This window comes from Chiloscyllium punctatum, chromosome 40, assembly GCF_047496795.1.
Source record: "Chiloscyllium punctatum isolate Juve2018m chromosome 40, sChiPun1.3, whole genome shotgun sequence".
Lineage (NCBI taxonomy): Eukaryota > Metazoa > Chordata > Chondrichthyes > Orectolobiformes > Hemiscylliidae > Chiloscyllium > Chiloscyllium punctatum.
The window spans coordinates 42501066-42525442 of NC_092778.1; the positions used below are offsets into that span (position 1 = coordinate 42501066).

General features: G+C 42.7%; 1 protein-coding gene across 2 annotated transcripts; it reads left to right on the forward strand.

The window, feature by feature from the left end:
- Window positions 1-1441: 1441 nt before the first annotated feature.
- On the forward strand, window positions 1442-23362 carry tedc1 (tubulin epsilon and delta complex 1). 2 transcript variants are annotated; one of them, XM_072559652.1, is made up of 8 exons: window positions 1442-1637; window positions 6791-6869; window positions 8247-8449; window positions 15662-15829; window positions 17806-17904; window positions 19383-19469; window positions 20306-20503; window positions 21960-23362. In XM_072559652.1, exons 1-8 carry the CDS (start codon window positions 1506-1508, stop codon window positions 22329-22331), a joined length of 1338 nt encoding a protein of 445 aa, XP_072415753.1. In that variant the 5' UTR covers window positions 1442-1505; the 3' UTR covers window positions 22332-23362. The 2 variants fall into 2 exon arrangements, with proteins under 2 accessions (XP_072415753.1, XP_072415754.1); XM_072559653.1 differs by lacking the exon at window positions 1442-1637 and adding an exon at window positions 1688-1903.
- Window positions 23363-24377: the final 1015 nt, after the last annotated feature.

Genomic DNA, 24377 nt, shown 5'->3' on the forward strand with positions numbered 1-24377 from the left:
TGCAGCTTTAGCTGCACATTCTGAGATCATGCAAGGATGGAGTCTGGATCTCATTTGTATGTCTTGTTCCCATGGGAGACACCACTTACCCTCCTTATTACACTTTTCCCTTCACTGTCTTTGAGGAAGTGTCAAATTGGACTCAAAATATTAACTTGTTTCTCTCTCCATGGATACTTTTAGAGCTGATGAGTTTCACTAGCACTTTCTGTTCTTTTTTCAGATCACCAGCTTCTACAGTATTTTGTTTTTTTTCCCAAATATTAATAGAATTTGGATCAGAGATGTTTGCAATTTACACAAAAGATGTGCACCCAGTAGCGATCCCTATGGAGGCCTGCTGGTCATAGGCCTCCAGTCTGAAAAACAATCCTCCACAACCACCCTCCGAATCCTGCCATAAAGCCAATTTTATATTCAATTAGCAAGTTTACCCTGAATCCCATGTGATCTAAATTTACTAATTTATCTACCATGTGGAACGTTATTGAAGGCTTTGCTAAAATCCAAGTAAACAAAATCTATTGCTCTGCCCTCATCAATCTTTTTGGTTACTCCCTCAAAAAAATTCAATCGAGTTTGTGAGACATCAGAAGAGAAAGTTTTAAAAAGGAAATGATGGACAACTTTTTTTACAGAGAATGGTTAATGTTGAGAATGAACTGGCCGAGGAAGTTATGGATGCAGGTACAATGTTTAAAAGACATTTGAATAAATACATGAATAAGAAAGGTTTGGAGGAATATGGGCCACATGCAGGCAGGTGGGACTACTTTAGTTTGGGAACATGGTCAGTATAGACTCATTGGACCGAAGGGTCTGTCTCTGTGCCTTATGACTCTAACGTTTGCCCAGCATGAAACTGAAGAAAACTATAGTTGGATGGGAAGCATCCGGATGTTCGGATGAACCGAAATTCGGCTAATCGAATGCCAGATAATCGAGCTTCCTCTTTATTTGTTCATAGGTTCTGAATAAGGGTCATTGGATTGGGAACACTAGCTCTGTTTTTCTCCACAGATTCTGCCAGACCTACTGAGTTTCTGCAATTTTTGCTCTTTTTCTTGTTTAATAAAGGCTGTTGTCATTTCACACACCGTATGGAACATTCCTCATTTCTGACCACCCAACCTCACTGGCTCAGTGTGCACTTTTTGTTTGATGAGTGTCAATGTAATGCAATGGAACCTTTCCCTACGTCAAATGTTATATTTTATCGTCAAGAAGGCACCTGTTGTGTTCCTCCTGCAGCCTGAGCCACGTCAGAAAGCCGCAACAAAGCAACCAGCCCGGACTTTAGCAACATCTCCATCAATACTGTTCAATATCTGCGATCCCGCGGACAAGTTGAACGGGGCAAGAGTCGTGGTAAAAGTTGTGACGAAGCGCCTCCTCCGGTGGGGGCGCCACAGTGGGAGGACCAAAGTGCGGAAGTGTCTTCATCTCGAGCGCGTTAGTCCAACGGCTGTCTGGGGCGCGAGGGAGGGGAGTGCGCGCTTTCAGCAATGACAATTAAGGAGGCGATAGCTGCTCTGTGTAAAGTGCTCGTCGGGATACGGGGAAGGGACGGGGCGGCTATTGCTGTCAATATCAGTCCGGAAATGTTTCGTAAGGCCAAGTTCAACCGAAATGAAGTGGTGAGAGATTTCGGGGAGGAGGGTGGGATCGCTTTGCGTCGGTCTCGCGTACGGGCAACCAATGAGAGTGTGAACCTGGCGGGGGTGGGTGTCGACATAATGATGGACATATTGGGCTGCTAAGGTGAAAAATCACACAACAGCAGGTTTATTTGGAAGTGTTAACTTTCGAAACATTAGGGTCTCCTCCATCGCCAAATACTTAACCGCCCTCCACGCTGCCTGGAGGAAGAACTTCTCATCTTCCGCCTTGGGACCCTAGCAAGGTTAGATCTCATGGAATACAGGGAGAACTAGCCATTTGGATACAGAATTGGCTCAAAGGTAGAAGACAGAGGATGGTGGTGGAGGGTTGCTTTTCAGACTGGAGGCCTGTGACCAGTGGAGTGCCACAAGGATCGGTGCTGGGTCCTCTACTTTTTGTCATTTACATAAATGTTTTGGATGTGAGCATAAGAGGTACAGTTAGTAAGTTTGCAGATGACACCAAAATTGGAGGTGTAGTGGACAGTGAAGAGGGTTACCTCAGATTACAACAGCATCTGGACCAGATGGGCCAATGGGCTGAGAAGTGGCATTTGGAGTTTAATTCAGATAAATCTGAGGTGCTGCATTTTGGGAAAGCAAATCTTAGCAGGACTTATACACTTAATGGTAGGAAGTGTTGCTGAACAAAGAGACCTTGGAGTGCAGGTTCGTATCTCCTTGAAAGTGGAGTACCAGGTAGATAGGATTGTGAAGAAGGCGTTTGGTATGCTTTCCTTTATTGGTCAAAGTATTGAGTACAGGAGTTGGGAGGTCAAGTTGCGGCTGTACAGGACATTGGTTAGGCCACTGTTGGAATATTGCGTGCAATTCTGGTCTCCTTCCTATCGGAAAGATGTTGTGAAACTTGAAAGGATTTAGAAAAGATTTACAAGGATGTTGCCAGGGTTGGAGGATTTGAGCTACAGGGAGAGGCTGAACAGGCTGGGGCTGTTTTCCCTGGAGTGTCGGAGGCTGAGGGGTGACCTTATAGAGGTTTACAAAATTATGAGGGGCATGGATAGGATAAATAGGCAAAGTCTTTTCCCTGGGGTCGGGGAGTCCAGAACTAGTGGGCATAGGTTTAGGGTGAGAGGGGAAAGATATAAAAGAGACCTAAGGGGCAACTGTTTCATGCAGAGGGTGATACATGTATGGAATGAGCTGCCAGAGGATGTGGTGGAGGCTGATACAATCGCAACATTTAAGAGGCATTTGGATGGGTATATGAATAGGAAGGGTTTGCAGGGATATGGGCCGGGTGCTGGTAAGTGGGACTAGATTGGGTTGGGATATCTCGTCGGCATGGACAGGTTGGACCGAAGGGTCTGTTTCCGTGCTGTACATCTCTATGACTCTCTGACTCTATGACCCTCCAACCACATGGGATCAATGTGGATTTCACCAGTTTCCTCATTTCCCCCCCCCCCCCCCACCTTATCCCAGATTCAACCTTCCAACTTGGAACTGCCCTCTTGACCTGTCCTACCTGTCCATCTTCCTTCCCAACTATCCTTTCCACCGTCAGAGCTCTGAGTATCACCTTCACCCCCCGCCCCTTCCCCCCCCCACCACCTTCATCTACCTATGGCACTCTCAGCTACCTCTCTCCACCACCACCCCACCAGCCCCATCCCACCTCTCACGTATTTCTCAGCTCCCTTGGCCCACAAGCTTCATTCCTGATCAAGGGCTCATCCCTGAAACATTGATTCTCCTGAACCTTCAGTGCTGCTGACCGGCTATGGTTTTTCCAGCACCACACTCTTGACTCCAATCTCCAGCATCTGCAGTCCTCACTTTCTCCTAGTTGATTTTTAACTTTGTCCATGCCAGTCCAATACCAGCTTCTCCAAATCATGGACAGCCTATGGAAGATGTCCAGGACTGGTCTGATGGAATGTATGAAGTTATTTGATTGTCTCCAGGTTCAACCAAAGCTGGCTACAGCAGTTATGTATAACTTTTTTTTGAAAAATGCCTTTTCTCAAAAAAGAGAACAGCCCAATCTTTGTTTGTCAGAAGATTGTATATTCCGCACTATCATTGTAGTTTCAACAGTAAAGACAGATTTCCATTTCAATGACTTATTTTCATTTGCACAGTGGGTTTAACCATAGTCAAAATTAGAGTGGTGTGAAAAAGCACAGCAGGCCAGGCATAATCCGAGGAGCAGAAAAATCACCATTTCAGGCAAACACCCTTCATCAGGAACGAGGCTGGGAGCCTCTGGGTTGGAGAGATAAATGGGAGGGGGGTGGGCTGGGGATAAGGTAGCTGAGAGTGCAATAGGTAGATGGAGGTGGGGGTAAAGGTGATAGGTCGGAGAGAGGGTGGAGCGGATAGGTGGGAAGGAAGATAGACAGGTCAGGAGGACAGTGCTGAGCTGGAAGGTTGGAACTGAGGTAAGGTAGGGTGAGGGGAAATGAGGAAACTGGTGAAGTCGACTTTAATGCCATGGGGTTAAAGGGTCCTGAGGTGCAAGATGAGGTGTTCTCCCACCAGGTTTTGGGTGGTGAGGGAGTGGCGGTGGAGGAGGCCCAGGACCTACATGTCCTCGGCAGAGTGGAAGGGGGCATTGAAATGTTTGGCCATGGGCCGTTGGGGTTGATTGGTGCGGGTGACCCGGAGATGTTCTCTGAAGTGCTCTGCAAGAAGGCGTCCGGTCTCCCCAATGGAGAGGAGACTGCATTGGGAGCAGCACATACAATAAATGATGTGTGGAAGTGCAGGTGAAATTTTAGATGTCGGTGAGGGGGGAGGTGTAGGCGCAAGTTTTGCAATTCCTGTGGTGGCAGGGGAGGGTGGGTTGTTGGGTGTGGACTTGACCAGGTAGTCGTGAAGGGAACTGTTTTTGCGGAAAGTGGATAAGGGCAGTGGTGGGGTCCGTTTGGAGGTGGCGGAAATGTTGGCGGATGATGTGATTTATGCGAAGGTTGGTGGGATGGAAAATGAGGACCAGGGGTCCCCAGTCCCACCCCCCCTCCCATTTATCTCTCCACCCCTGTGGTTCCCAGTCTCATTCCTGATGAAGGGCCTTTGTCTGAAAGTCGATTTTCCTGCTCCTCGGATGCTGCCTGACATGCTGTGCTTTTCCAGCACCACTCAAATCTTGACTCTGATCTCCAGTTTGTGCAGTACCCACTTCTGCTGGGTTTTAACCATTGTCATTTTCTGATGCAAGTTGGATTTTAAATGAGGAATGTTCTTCAAATACTTGAGGTTTTATTTGCAGATGTTTAAAGTAAAGATTGATAGAAGATGTCACAAATTAACTGCTGTTACGTTCTTCAGCGTTAATTGGTAGTTACCATTGGGGCTCTGTTTTGCTACATCTTCTGATGCAGCTTGTTATCAGATACCGTGTCAGTCTTCAGTTGTTACCCAGAGAAAAAATTCCCTCCTGGAATGAATCTGGTTCAGGGAGCAATCATCATCTGTGTCAGATATCTTTCATTGAGAGATATTCTCTTCATCTCAAAAGTATCACTAAAACCAACAAAAGCAACATGTATCATCTGATGATATCCACCTATCATTTATATAGTAATCTATTAATACTTTATTTGTTTAAAAAAACTAATAAACTCATGCCTGCTAACGTGGTAGTTAATATTTGCTGATGGTTTCTCAGAAAAAGACTTTGATGCAATTAATTTGTTTCCATTGGATCCAGAGCAAAGTATCTGGCTGAGTGCCTGGAAAAGACCTGTGTTCTGTGCAGAAGGCCAACCAGCTGAATTTGAGAGAAGGGAGAAGTCTTCATGGCATTTGTAGCCCCTAGTTATCAATTACCACAATCATACGTTGGGCACCTAAGATACATTGGACAGTCTTATTGGAGTGAGAAAATTGCATTTGGAGTGAAATGCCAAGCCAATTAATTACTGGGCACAGGTACAAAGAAATTTGCAGAGTGGCACAGTTATTATAATAAACTCCAAATACAAAAAAAGAGAAAAAGCTTTCAAGGATATGGGAATGCAAAGTAAATTAGTCTATTGCGAGCTGAAATCCAAATCCGTCAGACCTCATACAGGAAGAATCACAATTAGCCCCATCACTGTCCTAGTGCAACTTCACTGAGGAAGGAGGCAGCTGGAAGGAAAATAACAGAAAATATGTTTGGATGGATTGAGCTGATAATGGTTACTACTAGGCCACAAACTCATCTGGTCACTTGCCTATAGTAATAGATGTCACCATTCTTCACTAGGCATGATTTGGAGGTGCCAGTGTTAGACTGGGTGTACAAAGTTAAAGATCACACAACACGAGGTTATAGTCCAACAGATTTATTTGACAGCACTAGCTTTCGGAGAGCTGCTTCTTCTTCACATGATTGTGGAATATAAGGATATTCCACAACCACCTGATGAAGGAGCAGCGCTCTGAAAGCTAGTGCTTCCAAATAAGCCTGTTGGACTATAACCTGGTGTTGTGTGATTTTTAACCTTCTTCACTCAGTTTGACTTGATTCACTTGTTCCCTTTACAATCCAGATGGGAGTGTAAAGTACTCAAAATGCATACCTTCCATCCCTGGGAATGCCGGCATGATGTACATAAAGACCTAATGGAAATCTAATGTTTCTGCACACGTTGAGTGGTGTGCTATCAGGAAGCACCACTCAACTCTGTATAATTCCTGTTCACAGCATATAGCACACAGTAAGAAAGATTTACTTTGTTTTTGGGGAGGGTTCTCTGATAGCAGTGAAACCTGGGAATTGTGATGGAGAGGGAAATGGAATTGAAAATCTGGAAATTTGGGATACCAGGATGTTTGGTGAAAAATCCAAGATTTCTAATCACCATAATGCAGGGTTGAAAAAAAAGACGAGGAGAGGGGGTTTCCATAAGACGGAAGAACTGGAGTCATGGGGGTTGAGGGGGGTGCAGTGGAAATGATGTTGGAATTAAGTTAGTGGAAGAGAGGGAGGTTAACATTATGGGAGGAAGAGAACAGGGCAATCAGAATGTACACAGGATGATTGGAAGAGATTAGAGGAGGATGGCCCAGGACCTAGGCAGCACAGGGTACAATGCAGGATAATGCCTATAAAGAAGTCCTGTGGTTCCTTGTTTAACGCTTTTTTTCTTCTTGCTTCCTCACCCTGACCTCCCAAGACCACTGAATTCTGGAAGTTGCTGCATTGGCTCCTGAAGCTGGTCAATGTGGATAGGTCCTCTGAGGTCTTAGAGTTGGGTAAGAAATAGTCCTCTTTTGTATAGTCTATTTAAAATTAGTGGAGACCTGCAAAATATTTGCATTTGAGTTACTTGGATATCATTATTGCAGAACTAATCATTTAAACCACCATTTGATGCCACTCAGTCTTCCAATGCCACGCTCATTGTTTAGTACTCTTATCAACTCCTTTTCTCGCAATAATGCTATTAGGGATAATGATCTTTCAGAATCTTTTTTGTAAGTTGTTTATTTCAGGTTTGGGAAGCTGAATGTATTAAAGAAAGATGTGCATTATCAAGTATTTTTTGCAGCCGTAGAATATCCCTAACATCCCTACACTTTTGAAGTGTAGTAACTATAGAAAATAAACAGAAGTTCTGGGAAAATTTATATGCTTTTCTTCCCATATCTGAACCCACAGTTGTAGCTGTACTTATTGGCTATGATACCCTTGCTGCTATCACAGCTTCTTACTAATATGTAACTGCCTAAAGCTATTAGTCTGCTCATTTCACTGGATCCACCTGTTATCTTTTGCTGTCCTAACCCTGAACCTGCTGTGTTAGAAATCGATCCTTGTTGTGGCAATTTTCTGTATAGGAGAGAAAATCATTAAAATTTAGGCGCACTTTATACTCCCAATTTGCGCCTGCTTTTATGGCAGTGTCATATTGGTTACAGTCACTTTTTAAATGCCTTAGAAATACCTAACACTGACGTTATGCCTCCCATTACCGAATACCTATTTAAGGTGCCCTCACTGCACGTAGTCGCCAATTTGCAAAGCGGATGCTCATTCCAAAGTTGGCAGTAACAAAGACAATCTAGCTGACTTACAGCCATTTATGGGCCTTGAAGAGAACATCAAACTGATTCCCTAGAACAATAGTTAAATCTGAGTACTTTTAAAACAATTTAAGTGGTTGAGGATGATTTAACTGAGATGTTTCAAATGCTAAGGGATTTGCTAGGGCAGATAGCTTTTTTAAATTCCTAAAAGGAGCATAAATGTTAAAATTACACTGAAGTTGCTTAGGTATAAAATTAGGAAACACTTCTTCATAAAAAGATTGTGGAAATCTGGAACTTGTTCCAAAGACTCTGAATGCTAGTGGTCACTTGAAACTTTCAGGACAGATTAATAGGTTTTTGTGGGTTAGGATGTCAAGGGATTTGGTACAAAGGTGAGTGAATAGTGTAAAGATACATTTTATGTATCCGTTATCTAATGGAACAAACTTGAGTTGAATGGTCTCTTTTATTCCTGTTTGTATTTGCAGAGTAATTTTGAAATTCAGGAAAAACATTTATTGGTAGACTTGCAGGTCTAAAACCAAGCTGCCTTTTAACAGTCTCCCTTGGTTTCTCTTTGCATTTCCTTTGCTGACACAGCTGACCAGATTAAATATGTGAAGGCTGTAGTTTGCTACTATGGTTATGGATTCATGGATTTCTACCAGCTGCCCATGGATGGCAGTCTGGGTAGTCGAGATCTCATCTTGGCTTTCTCATGGCTACTGCAGAGAATTCACCTGTTGGAGCAGCTGCTCAATCTGCATAGGCTGCAGGTGGAAGATGTAGCATCACTCTGCATGGTAAGCACACACCCTGCAGCTGATAATGTTTAGACACAGCCACAAAGTCTGGTAGGTGACAAGAATTTGTCAATTTCAATTATCGTGGTCGCAACTGATGATTATTGTGGAAGACGAATCCCAGATTGACTTCTGGCTTTTATTTATTTAATGAAGGGTCTTTCACTGAAACATTGCAGCATGTTACATACTAGATCTCAGTGCTACAGCAGGTGCACAGAGAGGGGAGCCGGAAGGTAAGCGGAGATCAGTTTAAATTAACGTTTTTCTTTTTGCAGTCTTTTTTTTTCAACTAGGAGCGGGAACCCGGGTTGTGAGTTCATGGAATGCCCTGCCAGTATCAGTGGTGGACTCTCCCTCTTTATGGTCATTCAAGCGGGCATTGGATAAGCATATGGAGGTTATTGGGCTAGTGTAGGTTAGGTAGGCTTCAGTCGGCGCAACATCGAGGGCCGAAGGGCCTGTACTGCACTGTATTTTTCTATGTCCTATGTTCTATGTGGTCAACAGAGGCTTCTGGGAAGGTAAGACGTTTGAGTGGAGAAGGAACCCTCCCCCCTCCTCTAACTTAAAAAAAAGGACTCAGTCGGCTGAACAGGTAAGCTACTTAGTCTCCAAAACAAGAACACTAAGTGTAGAGTTATGGCAGCGCAGGCAGTGGAATGTTCCTCCTGCAGGATGTTTGAGGTAGGAGTGACCACCGATGCTCCTGCCGACTTCACCTGCAGGAAGTGCAGCCAGCTCCAGCTCCTCACAGACCACGTTCGGGAACTGGAGCTGAAGTTGGATGAACTGAGGATTACTCGAGAGGCTGAGAGGGTGATAGATAGAAGCCACAGGGACATGGTTACGCCAGAGAACAGAGGTAGCTGGGTAACAGTTAGAGGTGGGAAGGGGAGGAAGCGGGCAGTGCAGGGATCCCCTGTGATCATTCCCATCAACAATAAGTATACTGCTTTGGATACTGTTGGGGGGGACGGCCTAGCAGGCGGAAGCTGCAGTGACCGGGTCTCTGGCACGAGATCTGGCTCTGAGGCCCAGAAGGGAAAGGGGGAGAGGAGGAGAGCGCTAGTTATAGGAGACTTTATAGTTAGAGGGACAGACAGGCGGTTCTGTGGACATGGGCGAGACTGTCGGATGGTTTGTTACCTCCTGGGTGCCAGGGTCCGAGATGTCTTCAGAATCCTTAAGGGGGTGGGGGGGTGTGCAGCCAGAAGTCGTGGTGCACATTGGCATCAATGACATAGGTAGGAAGAGGGGTGGGGAGGTCATTCAGCTCAGGGAGTTAGGCTGGAAGCTAAAAGCTAGAACGGACAGAGTCGTCATCTCTGGGTTGTTGCCGGTGCCACGTGACAGTGAGGCAAGGAATAGGGAGAGAGTGCAGTTGAACACGTGGCTGCAAGGATGATGTAGGAGAGAGGGCATCAGGTACTTGGACAATTGGACTGCATTCTGGGGAAGGTGGGACCTGTACAAGCAGGACGGGTTGCACCTGAACCAGAAGGGCACCAATATCCTGAGAGATAGGTTTGCTAGCACTCTTCGGGGTGGGGGGGCGGGGGGGGTTTAAACTAATTTGGCAGGGGGATGGGATCTGGACTTGGTCCAGCAAGTAGGTTAGCTGTTTTTCAGGATGTCCAAGAATGTAGGGAGGCTGTGGAGAAGGTAGCACTGATGGAATACTTGCTGACACAGAGATGGGCTCAAGTGTGTATACTTCAATGCAAGGAGTATTAGAAATAAGGTGGGTGAACTTAAGGCGTGGATCGGTACTTGGGACTACAATGTTGTGGCCATCATGGAAACGTGGATAGAAGAGGGACAGGAATGGTTGTTGGAGGTTCCTGGTTACAGATGTTTCAGTAAGATTAGGGGTGTGGTAAAAAAGGAGGGGGGTGGCATTGCTAATTAGAAATGGTATAACGGCTGCAGAAAGGCAGTTCGAGGGAGATCTGCCTTTGGAGGTAGTATGGGCTGAAGTCAGAAATAGGAAAGGAGCAGTCACCTTGTTGGGTGTTTACTATAGGCCCCCCAATAGCAGCAGAGATGTGGAGAAACAGATTGGGAAACAGATTTTGGAAAGGTGCAGAAGCCACAGGGTAGTAGTCATGGGCAATTTCACCTTCCCAAATATTGATTGGAAGCTCTTTAGATCAAGTAGATTGGACGGGGTGGTGTTTGTGCAGTATGTCCAGGAAGCTTTTCTAACTCAGTATGTAGATTGTCCAGAGGGGAGGCCATATTGAATTTGGTACTTGGTAACGAACCGGGACAAGTGATGGGCTTGTTAGTGGGTGAGCATTTTGGTGATGGTGACTACAATTCTGTGACTTTCACCTTGGTTATGGAGAGAGATAGGTGCGTGCAACAGGGCAGGTTTTACAATTGGGGGAAGGGTAAATACGATGCTGCAAGACAGGATCTGAGGAGCATAAATTGGGAGCATAGGCTGTTAGGGAAGGATGTCGTTGAAATGTGGAATATTTTCAAGGAACAGATACGTCGTGTCCTTGATATGTATGTACCTGTCAGGCAGGAAAGAGATGGCCATGTGAGGGAACCGTGGTTGACGAGGGAGGTTGAATGTCTTGTAAGGAGGAAGAAGGAGGCTTACATAAGGTTGAGGAAACAAGGTTCAGACAGAGCATTGGAGGGATACAGGATAGCCAGGAGGGAGCTGAAGAAAGGGATTAGGAGAGCTAAGAAAGGGTATGAAAAATCTTTGGCGGTTAGGATCAAGGATAACACCAAGGCCTTTTATGTGTATGTGAGAAACATGAGAATGACAAGAACGAGGGTAGGTCCAATCAAGGACAGTAGTGGGAGACTGTGTATTGAGTCGGAAGAGATAGGACAGGTCTTGAATGAGTACTTTTCTTCAGTATTTACAAATGAGAGGGACTGTATTGTTGAAGAGGAGAGTATGAAACGGACCGGTAAGCTAGAGGAGATACTTGTTAGAAAGGAATATGTGTTGGGCATTTTGAAAAACTTGAGGATAGATAAGTCCCCCGAGCCTGACGGGATATATCCTAGGATTATGTGGGAAGCAAGAGAGGAAATTGCAGAACCGTTAGCAATGATCTTTTCATCTTCACTGTCAATGGGGGTGGTGCCAGGGGACTGGAGAGTGGCGAATGTTATGCCTCTGTTCAAAAAAGGGAATAGGGATAACCTGGGAATCACAGGCCAGTTAGTCTTACTTTGGTGGTAGGCAAAGTAATGGAAAGGGTACTGAGGGATAGGATTTATGAGTATCTGGAAAGACACTGCTTGATTAGGGACAGCCAGCACGGATTTGTGAGGGGTAGGTCTTGCCTTACAAGTCTTAATGAATTCTTTGAGGAGGTGACCAAGCATGTGGATGAGGGTAGAGCAGTGGATGTAGTGTACATGGATTTTAGTAAGGCATTTGATAAGGTTCCCCATGGTAGGCTTATGCGGAAAGTCAGGAGGCATGGGATAGTGGGAAGTTTGGCCAGTTGGATAGAGAACTGGCTAACCGGTTGAAGTCAGAGGGTGGTGGTAGATGGTAAATATTCAGCCTGGAGCCCAGTTACAAGTGGAGTTCCGCAGGGATCAGTTCTGGGTCCTCTGCTGTTTGTAATTTTTATTAATGACTTGGAAGAGGGAGTCGAAGGGTGGGTCAATAAATTTGCAGACGATACGAAGATTGGAGTTGTGGATAGTGAGGAGGGCTGTTGTCGGCTGCAAAGGGACTGAGATATGATGCAGAGCTGGGCTGAGGAGTGGCAGATGGAGTTCAACCCTGCCAAGTGTGAGGTTGTCCATTTTGGAAGGACAAATAAGAATGCGGAATACAGGGTTAATGGTAGGGTTCTTGGTAAGGTGGAGGAGCAGAGGGATCTTGGGGTCTATGTTCATAGAACTTTGAAAGTTGCCACTCAGGTGGATAGAGCTTGTAAGAAGGCCTATGGTGTATTAGCGTTCATTAGCAGAGGGATTGAATTCAAGAGTCGTGAGGTGATGTTGCAGCTGTATAGGACCTTGGTAAGGCCACATTTGGAGAACTGTGAGCAGTTCTGGTCGCCTCATTTTAGGAAAGATGTGGAAGCTTTGGAGAGGGTGCAGAGGAGATTTACCAGGATGTTGCCTAGAATGGAGAATAGGTCGTACAAGGATAGGTTGAGAGTGCTAGGCCTTTTCTCATTGGAACAGCGAAGGATGAGGGGTGACTTGATAGAGGTTTATAAGATGATCAGGGGAATAGATAGAGGAGACAGTCAGAGACTTTTTCCCTGGGTACAACAGAGTGTTACAAGGGAACATAAATTTAAGGTGAAGGGTGGAAGGTATAGGGGGGGATGTCAGGGATAGGTTCTTTACCCAGAGAGTGGTGGGGGCTTGGAATGCGCTGCCTGTGGGAGTGGCAGAGTCAGAATCATTGGTGACCTTTAAGCGGCATTTGGATAGGTACATGGATAGGTGCTTAAGCTAGGACAAATGTTTGGCACAACATCGTGGGCCGAAGGGCCTGTTCTGTGCTGTATTGTTTAATGTTCTAGATCTGGTTTTAAAAACATAACAAACATTTATTACACAAAAAAAACCAAAATTGAATATAGCACTTTAAATTTAACACAATTTGAAAGATTTTGAAACACAGTAAAATACATTATTCCATCTAGCCCACCATCAAACCTTTACTGTACCCAAACACCACGAGAATTCACTTTTTTTATCACACATATAGGTTTAACTTGACCGTTTCTTTCAGTTCTCTGTCCTGAGAGTCTGATGGCTGCTTCATTCAGTATTTGTACATTTGAGCTTAGATTTTCTCAGCTTTAAATAATCCCTTCAGGGTCCTAACCAAATATTTTCTGATCTGGAACCTTCAAACTAAAAACCTTTACACTGAGATAACCAGTTTCTAACTTTTATGAACTAACTCCTTATTCCAAGATAACGGTTTCATACCTCCAACTTTAATCAAGACATCTGCAAACTGAACCCAAAAGTTTACCAAGCTATGAGTGTTTTCCCAATTCAAAAAAAGTCCTGATCCTTCTAGCTGAAAGCAACCTAATGCTCTTAAATGATCGCTCCATTCATTTGTAAAACTCTCCCAAAGCCATCAAATTCACATTAGTACTCCAGGAACACTCTCTCTCATAATGGTTTATATAAGAAAAAGACAACACATCCTGACAAATTAATTATTAAGTCCCCTCATGCCCACAGACTAAAACCCACGTGCAATTAGTTCAAAATCCAAACTCTAAAATAAATGAAATTAAATATATATATCTTCCACCTGAATCTACATGTTGGATAAATTTAAACAGTGACCAGAAATTACAGATATTATCTCTATGAAAATTAATGCTCTGTCCCTCAGTGCTTCACTGTGGCATTCTAAACCAAAATTTAAAACCCCATAAAGGAGATATTAGATCAGATGACCCAAAGCTGTGTTAAAGAAGTGAGTATTAAAATTTGTCTTGAAAGAGAAAAAAGAAAATTTGTGCGGTGGGAGATGCAGAAAGGGAATTTCAGAGCTTGTGACCCGAGCAACTAAAGTAGCAGCTACCAATGGTGGAGAAGTCGTGATCATGGATGTACAAAAGATCAGAATTGAAGGTGTGCAGATCTCTGAGGGTTATGGGGTTCAAGGAGATTACAAAGCAATAGAGGGGGAGCAAATGTGCAACCATTTGCTGTTCTCTCTTTCTCTCTCAGTCACTTCATCTTTACGCCTGTGGCTCTCCATCTTCTTTTTATCTGTTTTACTCCCTCGTGTGGACTCTCCAACTTCTGTTGAGACGTTATAGTTTACTTGCATTGCAAATGCTCGTCAGAGTTTTAGAGTGATGGGATATTGTATTGATTTGCTTTTTTTTAATGGATGAAGCAATTTAGTTGTTCAACTCTGTTTCACATTTAAAGACATCATGGCTAATCACTGACCTAACACCATATATCTCTTCTTGCCTTATATTCTTTAATAACATTGGAAAACAAAAATCTATCAATAAATCTCAGATATAAAACTTATAACTGATCCAGAATTTATAGCCACTTATGGAAATGTTCCAAACCAATTGTAGAGTTATTTCCAAATTTCACTCTTGATTGGTCTGGTTCTAATACTGAGATTATGGTCCCTTCCAAGACTGTCCAAATAGTAGAAGTATTTTCTCTTAATCTACCTAATCTTTTTCTTCTGTAATATAGTCATTTTGGGGAAGCAGGAGGATATTTGGCTCTTTGAGTCCATGAAAGCTTTGATTAAATCACCCTCGCTATTCTAAATTCTGGGAAGTACAAACCTAGTTTAATTCCCCTTATTTTGAATCATAGAGTCATTGCACAGAAACAGGATCCAACTCGTCAGCACCAACCAGACATCGCAATCTGACCTAGTCCCATTTGCCAGCATTTGGCACATATACCTCTAAACTCTTCTTATTCATATACCCGCCCAGATATCTTTTAAATGTTGTAATTGTAGTTGCCTCCACCACTTCCCCTGGCAATTTGTTCCATGCATGCAACATCCCCTGCATGAAAAAGTTACCCCTCAGGTCCTTTTTAAATCTTTCCCCTCTCATCTTAAAGCTATGCCATTTAATTTTGGACTCTCCCAACCTAGGAAAGAGACCTTGGCTATTTACACTATCCATGCTCCTCTTGATCTTATAAACCTTTATAAGGTCACCCCTCAGTCTCCAAATGGTGGTACCATTGATGAGACAATGTTGCCATTCTTCATTACTGTTATTTTTATTGATGTAAATTTGTTGCGCTGCTGTCTTTTTTTAATGCAATATTAGTTTTCCTAGAATGTGTGGTATGCTGATCTCCCCCTACTGTAAACAGTGAGACACAGTAATTGTTCAGCATAGTCACCATCTTCTTGTTGACCTTTTCATTATTTTTGGTTGCCATGGGACCCACATTGCTCCTTTGATTGCTTTTCATATTTACATCTGCATTTGTAAAGTAATGTTTCAACATGCAGAAGTACAGGCCAAAGAGTGTGGTCATGTCAATATCAATTGCTGGATTGGCTATTTGTGCAGCATGATAGTGGTGAGAGCAAACAGACCCAGTGTGTAAAAATACCTCTGTATCATGGAGCAATCACACAATAAGAAATTTGCTGTCTCCGAATTTAAAAAAAACATTGCAATAGAACATTTGAACTGCATTTGCTAGCAGTAATTGTGATGGCGCTTCTGATTTCAGTGCAAACAGACTCTACCACTCAGGCCCATGGAGGGATCGGACCTTCAGGAAAGCAGCCACCCAGTGGAGATGGATGTGCGATACCTGCAGTCTTTACATGGGAAGCTGCGGTTCCGCAGGAGAAATCTTTACAGTGCTCAGCAGGAGAGGTGTTCTGCCCTCTATAAGGTATGCACCACATTCTCCTTTTCGTAGCAACTCTCTCGTTCCTTACAGCATCAGAACCCGTCGGCTCTAAGTTGTGCTTTATTAGATCAGGCAGGCTGAAGTCTGTTTCGTAGTAGCAACAATTGTGGTTTAGCTAATACTATGAACCAAGCTAAAATGGATTATCAGTGTTGTTTCAATCCAAATGTGTGTTTAGAACATGTGTTTTGTGAAGTTGTCATTCAGGATGGCCAGGCTCCCACAATCAGACCTCAATCTGGATTAAAATTACAAGAGAGAATTTGTTGTAACAGTTAGTTTGTTCATTCTTCGAGGCAAAGATGACCATGTTCATTATCTCAAGACAGAGTCATACAGCATGGAAACAGACCCTTCATTCCAACTAGTCCACACCAACCATCTTCCCAAATTAAACTAGTCCCACTTACTTGCATTTGGCCCGTATCCCTCCAAACCTTTCCCATTCCATGTACTTATCCAAATGTCTTTTAAATATTGCAAATGTACCTGTGTCCACCACTTCCTCTGGCAGTTCATTCGACACATAAACCACTCTGTATTTTAAAAAAAAGTTGCTTATTTTTAAATTTTTCTCTCACCTTAAAAATATGCCCCCTAGTTTTGAACCCACCTAGGGAAAAGACCCTTCTCAATGCTCCTCATAATTTTGCAAACTTCTATAAGGTCACCCCTCAACTTGCAGTGAAAACAGTCTCAGCCTATTTTTATAACTCAAACCCTCCATTACCGGCAACATCCTGATAAAACTTTTCTGAACCCTCCCCAATTTAATTATATCCTTCCTGCTGTAGCAGGGCAATCAGAACTGGACACAGTACTCCACAAGAGAACTCACCAACACCCTGTAAACTCAACTTGACATCCCAACTCCAATACTTAAAGGCTTAAGCAATAAAGGCAATCAGGCTAAATGCCTTCTTAATCACCCTGTCTATCTGTGATACAAATTCCAAGAGTTATGTACCTGAACCGCAAGGTCTCTGTGTTCTACAACACTACCCAGGACCCTACAATTAATTGTGTAAGTCCTGCCGTTATTTGTTTCACCAAAATGCAATATGGTGCATTTATCCAAGCTAAACTGCATCTACCACTCCTCAGCCCATTGATCCAATTTGAGTCATAGAGATGTACAACACAGAAACAGACCCTTTGGTGCAACCCGTCCATGCCAACCAGATATCCTAACCTAATCTAGTCACACTTGCCAGCACTTGGCCCATATCCCTCTAAATCCTTTCTATTCATATACCCATCCAGATGCCTTACAAACATTGTAATTCTACCAGTCTCCACCACTTACTCTGGCAGCTCATTCCATACGTACCAATTGATCAAGATTTCTTGGTTATATAATTTTCTTCAATGTCCACTATACCCCCAGTTTGGGTGTTCCGAATGTTACATGAATGGCTGCTAAGACTCATATATGCCAGAAAGTTCTGCGACAAATGGGACAGGATACTGCAAATTATTTAAGTTTTAAATGAATTGCTAGTTAGGATTTCTTCTTGCATTTCTCTGTCTCTGATGCGCTTATTATTGAAGGAGTTCATACCCTTTCTTTTTCATTTGATTATGCTACGTGATCCTGGCTGAAGCTTCTTATAATGCGCTTATAGTACTTCCTTTGACTGCATGAGAACACACCCCAGACATCAGATATCTGTAGAAGATTCAAATTGGTAGCTATTAGGCATCCTTGCTACATAACCCGTTTGACTCTGTTGTGATTGTTTCATCAATATAAGGTGGACGCTTGGCATAGCCAGTTTGAGTGAGCACCTCCAGGGTATTTTGCCTACCATCTGATCTTCTCACACTTCCAAATGTAGTTCAGATGTTAATGATTGAGCTTCATGGAATAATTCTGTCCTTGCCAAAGGCTGAACCTTGTTTCTGTTTTCAGGACTGCTGAATTAAGTCTTATTCTGATCTATGATGTTGGATTTCAGATCCATTTGTACACCAAAGGATGTAGCAGCAGCCAGAGCTTTGATCATTTGTCTGCAACTGAGGCACGTCTGATCCAAGATCATCAACAATGCACTGAGGTGAACTAGCTATGGCTCAGACTACTTACTCTTCTTGCAGGGTAGTACCACAAAATCCTTTGACTTTCTTATTACAAATTCATTTGTCAACCATCTCCAAAAGTAACTAAACCAAATTGTCAATATTTTACACTTTTTAGATAATTCCTAGCAACCTGTTCAGAGTTGTTATTGCACACATTAAAGCTCACTTCTTTTAAATTTTCAAGGTTTTATTTGCATAGTACATATTGTGCACCTTGAACCCAATTAAGCTATTATTTAATCAGCTTATTCAGAGATGTGATAATGTACCTCTATGAGACTTGAACCTAGGTCTCCTGGATCAGAAGTAGGGACACTACCGCTGTGCCACAAGTGATCCTAATTTAACACATTTTTAGATATTTTTGATCATCCTTTTCAGTGGTGCTGAAATACACCTCTGGAGCAGATGGTTTTGAATCCAGGCCTTCTGGCTCAGACACAGGGCAACATTCAGTCTCAGCTGACTGAGGTGGTCTCTACTTTTGGCTGAGTGCTTGCTGAAACAAGACTTTCCCTTGTTCCTCACATTCCAGCTCTCAACAATTATTGAACCTATGGCCATTATTGCTCTCTGGTTCTGAATAGTAACACTCTAGATCTCATTTAGATGGTTGTTCTACAGGAAGAAAATACCATTGTAATATTCCATGGGAGCCACCTGTAAATTCATCTACTCATCAATTTACATGCTAACCAGGTTAGCACAGGTAGATGTTTGAGTGTGGAAGATCACAGCTGAGGCTAATGGGTCTGAGTGGGTTACTCTTTGGAGGGTCGGTGTGGACTGGTTGGGCCTGTTTCCACACTGTAGGGAATCTAATCTAATTTTTTCCTCAACTAGTTGATATCCAGGGCACTTAAGTAGGGATTGCTGGATAATGATAAGGAGTGAGATTTCTGGGCACATTTCCACTCCTAGTGAAGGAGTCTTGCGCCAGTTCTAACAGTTCTGTGGCCTCCATGGTTAAAATCAATGAACAGCCCAGCCTACCTATCCAACCTAAACCTATCTTGTGCTGTGTGTTTCAGCAATTCCATGCCTTAGTCACCTGTGATGTGGAGGAGCCTGTATTAAACTATAATCTGGTGCTGTGTGATTTTTAACTTTAATCACCTGTGACACTGGGGAATACTTCCTCAACTATTAATCCACTAGCCATGTTCCAAGATACAAAATCCCAGTAGCTAGACTGAATTTTACCGCAGGATGCAAATAATTGGTCCTGATTGCAGTTCTTTCAGATCTTTCTCTGATCAATTTGCACTTACCCCCCCCCCTTTGACCTCCTGCTAACTGTGCCTGTCTAGGTAATCTTTGAGGATTAATTCATGCTGTCATTTAAGGTGTTCTGCAACCCATCGTCCCCTGCACATATAATCACTGCTTCGGATATCAGGACAAGACTTGACCTGTTCCTGTTCTTTTATTAATGTAATTTGCAATATTGTAGTTTGTGCAGCTGCTGGAGCATGAGAACATACAATTGGAGGCATACCTGGAGTGGAAGCGGCTGGAGCCCATATATTGGCAATGGATGGTAAGAGAGCTTTCCTGTACACAGCAAATCGGCAGGAATGTTCCTAACTTAAATCCTGCACACTATATGCTCATAATGTACAGACATAGATAGCATTGTTGGACTTCTAGTTGAAATGAATTTTTGCAGATTTGCCCCACTATATTGTAAATTAAAGAGTTGATTTTACTAAATTGAACTGAATGGTCAGAAATTTGGAGGATAGTGCCCAAGGTTTCTTGATTAAGAATTCCCACTCACAGGCTTTTCCACAGGAACTCTGTTGCAAATTCAACTCAGCTTTTCTGATTAAATTGGTAAGTTGTACAGGACTGTAGGAGTAACCTGTCAAGAAGGAACAAGACTTCACCTTTTGTCTTAATGCTTTATACACATCACCAGTGTTTCAGCTATTATTTTGCGTACTTTATGGCTGTAACTGATGTAGAACCTACAAAAAGAATATCAGCTGTGGTTTTGCTAATTCAGTCCTCCTGAAATCTACATTGAGGCTCATTACAAATTACTTATCCAAATGGAAAGCATTCCCAAAAATCTTGCAAGCTAACCAATACTTCTGGCTTCAGCAGGAATGTTTCATGAGGTTTCCTATTTTGCTTCTCCTTTTCTCTTTCTCCAGGAATTCTGTGTTTCTCTTGCTGCTGAGAATATGACAAATTATGTCAGGAGTATGCTTCCAGTATTCACAAGGATTGTAAATATAAGGCTGTAGATTTAAAAGAGGACTTTTAGGGACAGTAGGATTGTTGCTATTCAACTTAGTCTTCAAGATAGAGGGAGAGGTGGGAATCAATCCAATACACAATGAGATTACTAAATGTCTTGTTCCTTCTCAGGAAAGTGTACTGTCTGCCAAGCTGCAGGATACCCAAGAGGTGCTGAATGTAAACTTCACTACAGTCACTGCCCCCTCATTCAATCAGAGGGAGAATTGCAAGGAACCTGATGCCTTCAGGAAAACAAACAAACTTTACACTGAGCTACTGAAGCTGCAATCAGAGATACAGGACCGGAAATTGGTGAAGGATGAAAGGGTAACCATTTTATGTATTTTGGAGTGAAACATTGCACTGTTTGTTTGTTTGGGAAATCACCTCCAATCAGGTGTACAGTCCTACAGTCTGATCATTCCAGGCAACTGTAGAACTATCCTTTGACATAAATTCAGATTTGTGAGGAACATTATATGTTTGTTTTGTCGATAAAGATATCTCTATCCATGAGAAGCCAACCGTAGGCCTATTTCTTGAACTGTTGCTATCTGTATAGCGATCAAGCTTTTGCAGTGCTGAAAACAAGGCTAAACTGCTTTTAATCAGGAGAGAATTGGATAAGGGGGTCACTTAATCACTCACTTATCTGTTATTTCTTGGAGAATTTCAGAATTAATTAATGTATCTTACTAAGGGAAGACCTTTTTAATACAAATATTTCAAAGGAGTAATGACCCCTTACTCAACTACTCTCTGTGATGAATCATTTAATGCTCCAACAACTTGATGTAAAGAAATACTTCTGACCTCTCTCCTTATCCTTTGTAATGACTTAAATTGATGACCCATATCACTGTAGCAGAGTGAATAATTTCTTATTAATTTCATAAAAAGTGTCATTTTTATAATAATCTCTATTACATATTCTCTTCACATTCTCTGCTCCATACAACTAATCCTAGGATCTCGAGTTTCTCTCATACCAAGATTCTTTGCACCTGGTATGATCCTACTGCTTCTGTGTCCTACTTCCTACACCTGATAGGGGTGCACAATGTAAGAAATTATAATATCCCACTCTGTCCAGAGCTATCAAATATTAAAATCTTAGCAATACCTTCGATCACCTACATCAGTGCATCCTACAAGTGAGCCATCATTGTGCATCAGGATGGGACCTAGTCTCTTGTCGAGTCCTAACATTTTTCTCAGTAAATATGGTCTCAACTTTGATCAATGTGGCACCAAACATTTGGCTAACTTTTGCTTTGTCTCCTGGTTGTAAAATACAGTATGGAAGCTTAAAGATTCAACACATTGAGCCACTTCCGTCAGCACTGTCAGCAACTCTTTATCTCACACAGTTAGCATGGGTAATTAATGGACGATTATTCTTTTCCTTTGAAACTAGTGTCTCTCTCCAGAGTTCTCCTGATCTTCAGAATGCAAGCAAGATGGAAATGATTTCAAAGTCAAGAAAGGGCGCATATTGTTGTATTTCACCTCCCAACTTTATTAATGGTTTTGTGCTCGATTACTGAAAACACTAAGTTGGACGTCAGTCTTTGCATATTTTCTGCTGAATGAGATTGTTGTAGTTCAAAATCCATTCTAGAAACTTGAGAAAAAAAACCAGGACTTGGGACCTCTGCTGTCAGAGGATCAGTACTTAAGGCACTGTTGAGGCAATGGAATCTCTGAGCCCATGTCCACTTAATTGTGAAGTGTTGTGATTTGCATTGCAACTTCTGACCTCTATATGCCTGTATTTCTGCAGATTAAAGAGCAGGAACGAAGTATGGGAGATCACATGGGATGGCATGAAGCAGTGTTCCTGACATGTAATCTGGAGCAGAAACTGGCAGCAGTACAAGCCAGAATGAGCCAAGAGAGAAGACGATATGGCCAAGTCAGATTGGCATTGAGAATCAACTCTACTCCCACTCCTTTCAGAAGTAAGCCTCCCACTGCCCAACAACATATCAGCTCTGTGAGTCTCACTGCAACAGAAATGATCTCACAGCTAGAAGCTGAAGCAACCCTATTAAAGAAGGAACTCCAAGAATTGCAGCAACTCTCCAAAGAGGGTCTTGGAGAGATTTTGGAACATCTGGATGGAGTAATATGCATTCCACCAACGCAGCGATGAGGCTCTGGGAACTAATAGAAAAGTTAGTGACAATACAGTGACTAATGGGCAGATCATATACAGGCTAATTCTGCTTACTACTTTCATTCGTGGACTTATTCTCTACAGTGAGAGATAAAACCTCTATAGGCATCTGATTTTGGTTGTGTTAATGCAAAGGTGCTAACAGGGAGACGACAATTAGAGGAAGGTGCAAGGTTGTACATTCTCACCTCCTAGTGGCCTAACATGCAGTGACATGGATGAAGGCCAAGATTGGATTGTCAGCCTGTGCTTATGGTCAGTGGATGTGTGACATATCAGAGACAGAAGGGAAGAATTGTTGGACACATGTCACTGTATTAGAAAGACAAATCAAACATTGAAGAATCTGTCAGTCATGATATGATTTTTTTAAAACTTATTTGCTCTGGAGGCAAGGTGTCATGATTTACTTTGAATAACCCTATGCTTGCTTGAAATGTGTTAACCACAGAAGGAAGCCATTTAGTCCCACAAGTCTGTTCAACCACTCAATTAGATCTTTGCTGAAATGTCTTTTGGAAGAGTTCCAGAATCTCCATACCCTTTATTCAAAGAACTGAGCAACTTGGCTCTAATTTATTCTGGACTTCTGTTGTCAAAAAGAGCACTTTTTTCCTCCATTGTACTGAACCATATTGATCATGCAATTTCATATTAATGAACATTTTTATCCCCTATTGCTATTCTGTACAAATAGGATAGGTTAGCCTTGATGAAACATCAAAGTCCTTCTCAGGCCTTCAATCGGAAACATAGGCACAAACAGATCTAGTAGCTTGTGTTTGAGGAGCTGGATTGCCTGACTTGGCGCCTCAGATCAGACATCTTAATTTCCACCTTACTGAAACCTACTACTGGCCATTCCAAACTGGTTTTTATTCAAAGTCAGAACTATCTTGAACTTTGTTCCTGTGTCTTTTTTTCTTGTTTTGATTTTGTACTTGTTGAAAATATCACTATAAATTATTAAAATTCTTCAGGCAAAAATAAAGAAAATAATCTTGAGAAATAAATTGTGATTCATATGTGATGTGTATCTGGGGTCATTTGGGCAGCACGGTGGCACAGTGGGTTAGCACTGTTGCCTCACAGCGCCAGAGACCCAGGTTCAATTCCTGCCTCAGGCGACTGACTGTGTGGAGTTTGCACATTCTCCCTGTGTCTGCATGGGTTTCCTCCGGGTGCTCCGGTTTCCTCCCACAGTCCAAAGATGTGCAAGTAAGGTGAATTGGCCATGCTAAATTGCCCATAGTGTTAGGTAAGGGGTAAATGTCGGGGTATGGGTGGGTTGCGCTTCAGCGGGTCGGTGTGGACTTGTTGGGCCGAAGGGCCTGTTTCCACACCGTAATCTAATCTAATTTGTTGAATGATAAATCAACTTGGTACAAAACAGTTTTTCGACATTATAAAAATTAACCATTCCTCCAATGCCTGCATCATTTTTCTAATGTCAGTTAAACATCTTAACATGTTCATTAATCACCCTCCGAGTAGTATTTGTAGGATTTGAGATGGAGTAAATCTGGCAAGAATGAAGTTGCTGCACTCTCTGTGATGGTTCTAATGCTAGAGACTTTCCTGATGCTAGAGACTTAGACGTTTGATGTAAAGATCAGTTTCAGAATTTCCAGATGATACAGAATATGTGCGTGAATAGTAATGAGATTCTTTACTCAGCGAGTCGTGAATTCATGGAATGCCCTGCCAGTAGCAGTGGTGGACTCTCCCTCTTTATGGGCATTTAAACGGGCATTGGATAGGCATATGGAGGATAGTGGGCTAGTGTAGGTTAGGTGGGCTTGGATCAGATTAGATTACTTACAGTGTGGAAACAGGCCCTTCGGCCCAACAAGTCCACACCGCCCCACCGAAGCGCAACCCACCCTTCCCCTACATCTACCCCTCACCTAACACTACGGGCAATTTAGCATGGCCAATTCACCTGACCTGCACATCTTTGGACTGTGGGAGGAAACCGGAGCACCCGGAGGAAACCCACGCAGACACGGGGAGAACGTGCAA

Coding starts and splice junctions, on each gene's coding strand:
- tedc1 (XM_072559652.1), top strand. CDS start 1,506: ATGACAATTAAGGAGGCGATAGCTGCTCTGTGTAAAGTGCTCGTCGGG. Junction 1,638..6,790: donor AGTTCAACCGAAATGAAGTG/GTGAGAGATTTC, acceptor TGACCTCCCAAG/ACCACTGAATTCTGGAAGTT. Junction 15,830..17,805: donor GGTGTTCTGCCCTCTATAAG/GTATGCACCACA, acceptor GTTGGATTTCAG/ATCCATTTGTACACCAAAGG.